We start from the raw sequence: 11,918 nt of genomic DNA, 5'->3' as shown, positions 1-11,918 counted from the left end.
AAACAGCCCTCAAAAAAAAGCAGGCGTAATTCAGGAGGGTAGTGACATTCCAGAACATTAAGTCAGTGCAGTTAGTTATTCTGGATGTGCTGGGATAGCTCACGACACGTTTTGCACAGGAGTATTATTCATTCACAAATTGTGATAAACCAATTCTATTAAATCAGCAGCAGAACAACATCTCCCAGGGAAAAAAAAATAGCACAATATAATCACCACAATTGTTCAGATTTCCCTACTTGTGTTTTCTTTCTGCATGTCCTGCAGGCTTGATTTGTGTTTGCTTTGCTTTTGGTTAAAGGAAGAGAAACTGGCATCCTAGTTCTGCCCTCATTTAAATATAAATAAAATCTGATATCCTCCACTGAAATGAAAGATATTACATACTAGTATACAACAGACCACAATCAGCAGAATCAGATACTCAATGTATTTATACTTTAAGAAAATAGCATGAAACTCTCACAGTATCAGACAAGCGCTGCTTACCCTTTTAATATTGTGATCATTTATGACAAAAGGAATTTTTGAATACGCAGGTATGCTGCTTACACCTGCATGAATTACTCTATAGGATAATAGAAGTTTATATTAGCAAGATAATTATTACTGGATGCATTCTGTTCTGTGATTTCTGCCTTCTAAGGAAGGTCAGTAACATACTGATCTTTTCTTCTGGCTTATTCTTTTCTCTGGGCCCTTACCTTTGTAAACTCCCTATTCAAGGGTATTCAAGTGACACATTTGTTCCCGAAATGGATATAAAAGAAACAAAGCCAAAAATTCCCAGGTGACTGTAGTAAATATCCACTACTTGAAGAGGTGTTATGTGGGGGACAACATAAGTGATGTCATGCATCAAAAGGTTCTTCATGTGATGATGTCAATGTTTATTACATGAAAAGTCTGGTATAAATAACAGGGGGAAAAAAAAGTCAAGGTTTTTTTTTTTTATTAAGGCAAAATTAGTACACTTAAAGAGTTCATTTCTGAAAAGATTTACATGCAAATGCAGTCATCCTGTGATGCATCTGCTAATTCCAAAGTCAGAGAACTGTTTTAACTTCACATTAAAAATATGAAAATATAATATAAACATATCAAAACATTTGGCAACAAAGTTTGTTTAATACTAAGGACGCCTAAATAATGTGTTTTGGAATCAAAGGCTCACTTTTAAACACCTGTGTGTTCCTTTGCAATAGTTAATGCTTCCTGATGAGAAATTTCAGAATGCACAGCAGGTTCTCTTCTTACTTTCATTTAGATCCACGACATTTAAGTCATACAATAAACAGGAATTCTGTAAAACAACAAAAGCAAACAATTACAGTAACTAGAATACAGTTAAAAAGCTTTAATTTTCACATATATTAAAACATAAAAGATTTTGTGGAGTCACTGGGTCAAACATCTCTCCTAACCCTAAAGGTGACAGATGACAGAAACTGTCTTCTGAGGAGACACTGAGGATAATATGAACTGATCCTGTAAATCTTTACTCACGTGAATGGCTCTAGATGGAAAGGTTCTTCTGTTGACTACACCAATTTTCACTAATTTGCAGTTAAGTACACTAATCTTTGAAGTTTTGAGCACGAGGTGTAAAAATCCAGTTGAAAAGAATAGCAAAATACAGAAAATCAGTACCCATTAAAAAAGCCACAGGCTATTAATTGCTTTAAAGGATGTTGACTTGCTGTGTGAAATTCACTAACATTCCCTGTTTCCTTGCTTCTACTTAATAACCAGGAATACTCCCAAATGGAAGCAACTCAGACTTTACCAAGACAAACTCTCAAAATAGCACTCCACCCTTGTAAAACACTGATGTACTGATTGCAAAAGCAGATTAAAAAGAAAGTAAAAAAACTAGCACAGGCAGGACTCTTCCTTTCAGCACTAAACCGGATAATTTTGCGGACCAGAAGAACACAGTCAAACACAGAACAATCAAAGCCAGTTGTGCAATACAGTATGTGTTGCAATCTTGTACCCTATCACTATGAACACTGAACCCTGAACTCAGGCACAGAGGCATAGGGAATATTGTCACATGCCTAGGAAAAAAAAAAGAATCCTAACTTCTCTACTTGCCATTCTTCTCCCTGCACCTTGGAAGGTTTACCAAGTATGTAATGGCACACAGAAAAGTAAGTGCAATCACTGGATTCACCACATTCCTCTCTCAACCCAAACCCAACAGCCATAAACAACCATTTCTGACAATAAAGAGAAGCTTCCAGAGAGGACAGCTATCTAAGCTGGGATTCATGAAATTCAAGGCACAGGGGAAAAAGGAAGACGGGGGGGGGGGGGGGGGAAGGCATCATGTAGTACAATGCTAATTATGATTCAGAATTGAAAACTCAGACCCACAATGCCACAGGGTAGTTGAACATTGACTACATTCAGAACAGCTCACCTAAAATTACTCAGGTGAATCAGAACAAGGGGAATACAAAAGGTTTCTCCATCTTACAATAAGCCTCATGCCTCTTTGGCTGAGAATATTTAATGCTACATAAAATTCTGGAGAAGCATTATGAAATTTGTTGCCTTTACCCTTCGGTAGCCATAGCTTTAGCTCTTCCAGTGTGCTGTCTGCCCTGTGTCAGGGCCATCCCCATGAAGAGAGTGGTTGAGCCTGTTCCTCCCTGGGGCTGCAGGAACCCATGGAGGCTGCCACAGTGTGCCCTGCTTGGGGGTGAAAATTAAATACCTGGGAAGGAGTGGGAAGGGCTAGACAGATGCAGGAGCAAGAGTAGGAAAGTTATCGCAGTGTAAAATTATTAACACAACAGTAAAATTATTAACACTTATTCTGACTCTTGGGCACTGGAAGACTGTGACTTAGTGATTTTAGGAATTATCTTGTTAGTCACATATACATCATTACCCTTGTGAGTTCACACAAATTCCAACACGAAGTTTCATAACTTCTGCTTTATTTTTTTACACAGTTGTGTGAGGTGCCTGAGTACAGGCATTAGCCATTCTGATTTGTGCTAGGTGGAGACAGCATTCCATAGTCTCCAGGCATAGACAGTAACTGTAAAGTATGAAGAATGTTCTAAAAGAGGGAACAAGGCAGACTCAAAAAGACACAAGCATAACCTTGTAATCTCAAGGAACAAGACATCATTCTGGTTTAGAGACAAGATTCTGAGGAAGGAGTGAAGTTTTGGAAAGCAGGGGTATGACAAGAAATTTATAATCACTCTGTTGAGACCAAAAAATAACACTGAGCATTGAATATTGTGGACATAAACTAAGTAGGTTTTGTATCACCCATGCTTTTTCTTCAGAAGAAAAAAATCCAGTTTAAGTAGTTAAACACTTCTAGAAAAAACCCTGTTTGAACAATTTCAGGATTCAGGCTTCGCTTACTTAACTTTAGAAGAAATAGGCAATTTGAACATGTAGCAGGTTATATCTAATTTCATGTTTCAGTTAAAGGGGAGAAACTTGCATGTTCCTTACCCACTGAAGATGCTCATTTGCAGAAAGTTTATTACTTCATAGTACTTATGGGTGGTAAGCTGTTCATGTATTGTTAGCAAGTGCTGTAAGCGATTAAGAATTGTGAAATATATTTGCCAATGAGATGGCTCATATACTCTTCAAAATCATTATCTGATAGCAGTTAATCAATGAATTAGCCAGGACAGAAAGACAAGAACCACCATTCCACAAATTAAGAAGAAGTAACAGTTTGTTTTAAAACTATTTAGAAGTCGAGGACTTTAAGAATCACTTCTGTTTGATAAGACTATTCCATACATGATCTTCATCAAGCAAATAAGGGCTTTGCTTCATTTAAGCAAACGTGCTACACACACATTTAACAAGTGTGCATTCATAACCTGTATAGATGCTCTGAGTCCTTGTGTGAAGCACCGAAACAAAGATCAAGCAATCCCACATAATGTTCCACTTCAGCCAAGCCTTGGGAGAGGTGGGGCACCCTCCTCTCCTGAAATTACAGCAGGGAGGTATGCAAATCTCTCCCACCTGTGAGAACAAGGCAGGCAGCATTCCTTCTTCAAGGTTCCATGAACACTAACCCTTCCAGCTCACATTTCAGCTTAGCCTGTTGTAACTCACTCCTCAACAAGCTAGCCAACAAACAAGAAAACTGAAAAGGTGAGAAGAACCAAAATGGCACCAACAAGCTTGAGGTTCCGCTTTGGCATCTTGGGCAAAGTGGGGTTTTGAAAATACCAGCACAGACATAGATACCGTTCTACCCTGCAGTGATTTTAGTCAGTCATTGAAACTTCCTGCTATCAAATACTAGTTTTTCCTGTTCAATAGCACAGCAGACACGTCTCACCTAACAGGCAGGCATCTGGTTCAAGCCAGTTTTAGGCTTCCTGCTGTTCCCCTTCCCTAGCTCTAAGCAGAGTTTGTACCACTGTTGTCCAATAGATACCTAACTTCTAGACACAGGAATTATCATGAGATGGCTGAGATCCCAAGTGTTTCTGGCATTTTTTTTTCCTTTAATCAGGGAAAGAAAGCTAAGCTGGTATGCAAAGGTAAATGTCATAGAAAATAAGGGAAACTGTTTAAAAGGATTCTAATGAGTTAAGTTTAGAAATCTTCATTAAGATCAGCTGCCTATTCCTTGCTAAAAACCTGCTTGGATTTGCAGTGCCATACCAAGGTGAATTCACCTATGTTAGCACCAGTTATTGGTATTTCTATACTGTTTTAGTTAATTTGGAGGTGGGGTTTGCTATGGGTTTGGAAGAATGACAAGATTTTACTCTATCCATTTCTATGTCTCCAATCAAAGTCAGATCTGGAGTGCTTGCTGGAAAAATAAGAGCTTTAGAGAAACAGAAGGGACTGTAACTAAAGTTATTATTATTTATAACATCTTTAAATTCTGAGGATTATTATTCTCTCTAGTGACAAAATGATCATACATCACCACCACAGTAATTTCCTTGCTATTTAACAGTGATAGTTGACAAAGACTGGGAAAGCACGGCACAGAACTTCATGCAACCAAGTTCACATAACTACTGTGCCTGAACTGCCAGTAGAGAGCTGATAATTAAGATCAGTCCTACCATTCTCTTCATGTGTATTTTCCCTGTATTCTGTAATTCAAAGTACTTGTTCAAAATCCAAGACTCTCCTCTCACAACAGGAGTGGGTAGGACAGAGCACTAGCAGTATCAAACAAGAGGTAGGGATGTATTAGTAGATAAAGTAATCTTTAGGAGTACAGAGACAGGAGCAGGAGAGGAATTAGGGTCAGGCACAGCAGGATCTAACTGCTGCAGACCACGTTCCTCAAGAAATGGGGATGAAGTCCTTGCTCCCAGTGCCTGCTATTCCAAAATGTCTAAACCATCTAACCCAATGGCAAAGTGTGGGTCTCTATCTCCCTCTTCTGTTGCTACCATATAGACTCTTAACAATGTTGTACTGCAACTAGTTATTTGTGCTGTTACTCTAAGGTTCCTCAACAGATCATCAATTTAGTTGCACCTCAAAAACCCTATTTAAAAGAGAAATCTCAGCTTCAAAGTCAAGATCTTGCAGAAAGCAACAAATCCCAGAAGTAAGTCAAGTGTGTAACATTCCTTTGGTCTCCTGGAGTTTAACTTTAATCATATGAAACCATGTAGCCTGAGAAATGGAGTCCTCTATAATCAGTTTTAGAGACTGGTGAGATAGTGAGAGAAAGGCACCTCCAAAGCAAAATTTTATCCTAAAAACATGCATCTCTTTCCATTGAATAGAGATGATTTTAGATAACTAGACCAGTCATGTAAATTTTGGTTGGCTATATTTGCATGCTGAGATGCAATCCCTATACTAATACATTGTGATTAAGTTTTGATTTACATGACCTAATCACATGCTACTGTTTCTAGAAGAATATCTGGCTCATTCAGTGTCCAAAACAGACCATTTTTTAAATTAAATGAGATAGTGTAGTTAAATTATGCCCTATGTTGCACCAGTACTTCATTCGCTTTGCTTTAATCGCTGCACTTTGGTTCCCATGTGTGCAATGCTGAACATCCTACCTAATGTTACTAAGAAGATGAAGATAAAAATCTAAAATACAGCATGATGAGCTTTATGAAAAACCTCATGAAGAAATTAATATACTGTGGTCAGTATAAGATAAATAAAGGGCAAATAAAGCCTGGGGCTCCATGCATAACAGGATAATAAAGAAACACTGAATGTGCACTGCTGGAGACACAGAGATCTTTTGGACAAACTAACAATTCCATGAACCTTGGCAATAATGAAATCTGATTTCCTATGGATTTTGGTCTTGCAGTGAATTAAATTTGATATCTGTGATGCAAACTGCAGCTGGAGTGGCTGGTTGAAGCAATTTTCAGTCTTCCTCTGTAATACTGTATGAGCTAATGCTGGTGAATTTCCTTCGGCAGAGTACCCTACTTCCCCTGTACTCAGCACCTTCTTTTCAAGGAACAATTTAGGAGCTTAATTATCTTTTAGTTTGACCCGTCAAATCTGTTTAAAATCAGCTAGCAAATTCCAAAGGTGCTTTAGGAGCAAATGAATGGGGTACATAGCGTAATCTCAAAAATCTTGTTGCCATAGGAAAGGAAGGCAGTGAGATGAAGGGAGAACAGAACTGAGGCCTGCTACTTCTGAATGTTCATCTCTAAAGACATCCAGCTGTTAAACATTAAATACTACTCTCAGTAGCACAGGGCAAGGTCTTAACAGGATTTTGACTGTTCTCGCTCAGCAGATCTGTTTATATAATAGTGTATTAAAATAATCTTAATAGTCAATCCCTCTTTGGAGGTAGGCAGAATGTAAGCTTTGGTTTGTTTCATAGCAGTCTTCAGAAAAGGGCAAAAAGTTCTGGTTTTCCCCCTTTCTGAATACAGTTTCCCTCCTTCTGCTCCTAGTTTAGAAAAAGACCAACCACTACACCCACAAAGACAGAAATACAAAGGCTTGTCATAGTTTTTTTTTAAAAGCTAGTTGAGAAGAGTACTGCTCATCAGCCATGGAACCAAATAATACAAAGTGCAAATACTAACTGCATTCTGGGTGGTATTTTGGGGGATTTTGGTTGGTTTTTTGAGGACTGACTCACAAGAACAAATAGTTCACTAGCAGCCAGAAGCATTGTTAAGGAGCAGCTGCCACCTATTAATGAACAGGTTTAGGCATATCTGAGAGTCGTTAGAATTGTGAATAAATAAAATACTGTTGTTATTTGTCAACATGTCTAAGCAAGCCTCTGGAGTAAGCAGTGTCATTAACATTCATTTCCATTGCAGCATTTCAAATACAATCAAATCACTTATTATGAACTGATTGTTTTGAAATTCTCAAAAATACGTCATGATTCCTTAGCTGTTACCAATGTAAAGCTGTCAAATAACATCTGATTGTTTTAATGAGACTACCCATGTAAATTAGAGCTGTAGGGTTGAGACCCTGCATATAATGGCTGAGATTATAAACATCTGATAGGTCAAGCAGTGCTTTAGTTATCTGAATCACTGGTGTACAAAGTCTTCTCTCCTCCTTAAGCCCACCACAAAAGATAGGAAAATGCAGCACACAATAATGACAATACCAACGTGACCTTCTTCTTCTTTTTTTTTAATGTCTCACCCATTTTAATGTGTTTTTTCTCAATCTCCCATTGAACCACTACTTGTTCTAAATATCATGAGAGTCAAGAAGCTCTTTATTTCTCTATGAGCCCTGTAACTCCAGAAATTGATGTTTCGCATCTACAGGAGTGTTTTCTGTAGATTTGGTCAATGAAGAAATGTCCATAAGAGACAGTAAACAAGAGAGTATATAACAAAATCCCAGATTTCCTCAGCTTCATACAGCCTACAGCAATGCATCTGAAAATGCTATGCTGCCTGGCTAGTCTGCCCTGCCTGTCTATCTTAATTCTGAAAGACCTCCACATACTTCCCAATAGCATGGCCACAAGACTTCTCTATGGAGTTCCTTAAAATGAGTTTCCTGTGTTGTACTTCCACTGAAGCATCTAATCAGTCTGGGACAGGTGGTCCTATTGCAGAATTAAGGGAGGCCTGATATCCTGCTGCCTCAGACATAGGTGTCTTGGGCCAAAATGCTGTGCAAAGCTGTATCTCCTTTTTACAATCAGCAAGTACACATTTTACCACTACAGAATGGTTGCATGACTGAAGCGATCTCAGACTGGCATCTCTCATGTCAATTTTCACAGCTACTAGTTACACTTCCTCTTGCATTTTCCCTTCTCCAAAATGTCATCAGTTAAAGGAGGTTAAAATTCAAGTACTACATTCAGATTTCACAGTTTTATGAACAAGCAAATTATTTTGTCGAACCTGAAAAACATGATGAAACTGCATGATAGGTTAATTTTTTTTTACTGTGAACTCTCTCTATCAGGCCAGTGCCAAAACCAACTGGGCTACAAGAGTTTTTGTTTAAATCACCAAATGCATTTCACTGAAAATGGAAAATTATACGCCAAAGTAACAGTGTGTGATGTACCATCAGGGATTACAAATATTTCTGGATAAGGTGAAATGTTATTACTTACAAACTTAAAAATTCTCATTAACATATTTTCCATAAAATGGGTCAGACACATACATGCACGCAGAGTGTATACCTGTATTCTCAAGCAGTTCTTATTGAAGCCAAGCAGTGGTATAACATTTTCAACATGATCTGAATTCGTTTGCATGTCCACAATACAAACCCCATGAATTTTCATGAAGATGAGTAGGAATATTAAATTTCCACTTAAAGTAAAGTAAGTGCAGGGAATCTTACTATGAGAAATATCCAAACATGATTTCTGCATGCTGCAGAGAATTCTCTCAGATCTTACCCAAACACACTGTCCAGGAATGCTCATTTCACACATATTTGTCTTTGCAGCAGTTATGATAATAGCCATTGTTTTATAGTATTCATGCTTCATACTAACAAATATATTCTCTGTTTACAGTAGACAATGTCTTTTTCATTTACAAGAAAATCAGAGTTAACTTATTTGAAACTTTTTGCCAGCTATTCAAGGGATATCCTCCTGGTCTAAATGATATATGATTGTTAAGCTGTTGAGCTTCATTTTCATGCTAAAGAAATCAGAAGCGTTTTTTGTTAATGTTTTTCCTCCCCCAAAATAACCAACTACAGTTTATGTTACTGGATAATATGACAGGACCTTGATTTAGAAGCAGTGCAACCCCAAGGTATTATTCTGACCATCCCCTACGGCTACTTAATCAAAACACTGAAACTTGTGACTTTGTCAGTAATTTTGCTCATTTATCTTTATTATGACTTCAAGAGTATTCGGAATGGAAGGTTAGTTTTGTATAACTAATATTGGTGATGAATGGCAATGATAATGCATTGCATGAAGAACATCCATTAATGTCTAAAATAATATTCTACTGTCTAAAAATAAATTGCAATGCAAAACATTTCCAGTGCTAATGAACAATAAATTCAGCCCTACAAAAGTATTGCAACTCTGAGGAGTAAGGACCTTTAAGCCAACACACTCAAGGTAGTTAGGCATGCTGATTCTGACAGCTACAATATTGATTCAACCACTAATTAACTCAAATTTTCAGGTCCCAGTAACTTCAAAAGCACTAGCGTAAATCATCCAAACAAACAGCTATGAACTTCACATAAAATATTTGATTGCTGAGCATGAAAGGTCTGCTCATTCCATCAGCATGCAGCATCTTTATAGTGTGAATATTCTGCAGAAACCTAGAGGAAAAAGGAGTCTTTCTGGCACAGGAGTGGAACTACTCTACAGCTGTTAACCTCTCCCTCGAAGAAAAGCATGGAAAGGAAAGCCAAAAAATGCAACTTTCCTGAACTTTCACCTTTCCTCTGAACTTTATTTCACCAGTTTCTCTAGTCTCTTGCTCTCCTGCAGTCCTTCTTCTGAACATTTCTCCTCTGTATGTCTATAGCTAGTGAACCCCCGCAAAAGATTAACTCCATAATGCAAAACCAACACTGGCTGTGCTTTTCTAACCTGTCAAGAAAAATCTTCCATTTTCTTTCTACTTAGAATAGAAGCCTACCTTTTCCAGTATGTACTTAGTTAAGACTGAGAATGCTTCCTCAATGTTCACATTATCTTTAGCACTGGTTTCAAAAAAGGGTATTCCATGTTCCCAAGCAAGCTGAAAAACAAATGTAGGCAATGGGATGAACAGTCTTTAGGAAAACAAAACACTTCCTAATACTAATAGCAAGAGATATAGAGGAGTTCTGACAGCTTCTAACACACTATATAAACACTGATTAAGTATATGTCAGCTCAGTAAAGTACTCTATATTCATCCTTAGTTTATAAATTTTGGGTAAGTTTTAAAACATTCTTCTTAAATTTCTCCACTTTCAAAACAGCTTTTAAAACATATCTTTACCTGTAAATAAGAAGAATAAACTCTAGTGGATCTGTTCTCAATGTTTTGATTTATTTGGAGGAAACTAACGGAGTATGTGCAGAAAAGTAGAGATAAAAATGTGACAAAAACTGTAGAAAAAGAGGCGTGACGAAATATGAAAAAGAAATGCTCCTTTTTACCAGAGGGAGAGAATCATAGAGATAATAGCAAGCAAAAAAACAGATATGTATGCAAAAATAGGGGAAGAGAGAAAATACTTAGAAGAAAAGGTCAGCATAGACTTTACATAGCTTGATTTCATTTAATTTACCTGTTCTCTCATTTCCAGTGTATTTCCCTTACAGATAGCTTAGAGATATGTTGGCTTGAGGGAAAAAAACCCAAACCAAATCAAAGAAAACCCCAAAACCCACAACAAAATTCATAGCTTTTTAAGGTTCTAAACCTTTTCTAATTTATACAGTTAAATACATGGAGAAAAAAAGTTGCAGCATTGGCCAAGGGAGGGGGGAAGGTGGGAATACGATCTGCCAGAAAAACATAGTGGGAGAGTCTATTTATTCCCTTTGCAATGGATCTCTTGTTGGTATACATCTGGAGAAGATGATCCCAGGCAAAGAAAATACTGCTTATAATGTATAAAAAAAACCTATAATTACTCACCATTTAATTATTTATTTGGCAGGCTCTCCATTAAGATAAAAAGTCTAATGTTGGCAGTTATGTTTGCTTTCAACAAGCTCTAGAAGCAACAAGTCAATGCTCTACAAAAATTCCAAAATGAGGCATGAAGGTACAAGAATTTTAGTCAAAATATAGTAACAAATATATTAGTAGAAAAAAATAGTAAGAAAAATGGCTTCTTTTCCAAAATGCTATAAGAAAATGTAATTTTGAAAATGAGACACTGGAGGTGCCCAGAGAAGGCCCATGCCTGTAAGGTCAGGTTGGACAGGGCTTTGAGCAACCTGGTCTAGTGTGAGGCGTTCCTGTCCATAGTAGGGTGGTTTGAACCAGATGATCTTTAAGGTCTTCCAACCCAAACCATCCCATGATTCTATGATCTGGACTGTTTGTTAAGACAGTTTCATAAGGGATTCTGAAATTTGAGCTGGCTGCTAATACAGTTTTCAGTACTGCAGCAACTTGTTACAGAAAGTTAGTATCATTTGACTATTGGCAAGTGTAAATGCAAAATGGTGCATAATGGTTCATAAAGAAAAATACAGGCAATAAAAAATACTGAGCTAATAAACTGGAGAAGACTGGTTTGCAGCTTACAAAGTAGACAGAATCTACTATTACATATACCTTTTTCTTTCTTGTGACATGTAACAGATTCCTAGAGGCTAACTATGTACAAATTTTGATCAACACAAACCATTTTAATCATGGAATCAGAAATAATTTGGAAAAATAACACCCTTCTTGAAATAGGAGAGACAAAGTTCGACAAAATATTCCATGTGGCCTTGCCAGCACTAGAGGGGTAATAAT

The 11,918-nt window shown here is 37.3% G+C and overlaps 1 protein-coding gene across 2 annotated transcripts in view; it reads right to left on the bottom strand.

The window, feature by feature from the left end:
- Nucleotides 1-910: 910 nt before the first annotated feature.
- LOC101867665 (ras-related protein Rab-10-like) overlaps nt 911-11,918 on the bottom strand; it is a 31,072-nt gene continuing 20,064 nt past the window's right edge. Inside the window, exons 5-6 of one of the 2 annotated variants that reach the window (XM_013130135.3) lie at nt 10,092-10,193; nt 911-1,303 (exon numbers count right to left, since the gene is read on the bottom strand). In XM_013130135.3, the coding sequence (XP_012985589.2) occupies nt 1,229-1,303; nt 10,092-10,193 (177 nt within the window). In that variant the 3' untranslated portion in view covers nt 911-1,228. The remainder of the gene's footprint in view (nt 1,304-10,091; nt 10,194-11,918) is intronic. The other variant, XM_034069604.1, reaches the window with a different exon arrangement.

The sequence above is a fragment of the Melopsittacus undulatus genome, chromosome 1 (genome assembly GCF_012275295.1).
Source record: "Melopsittacus undulatus isolate bMelUnd1 chromosome 1, bMelUnd1.mat.Z, whole genome shotgun sequence".
In the NCBI taxonomy this organism is placed as follows: Eukaryota; Metazoa; Chordata; class Aves; order Psittaciformes; family Psittaculidae; genus Melopsittacus; species Melopsittacus undulatus.
This window is presented reverse-complemented; position numbering and strand designations above follow the sequence as displayed.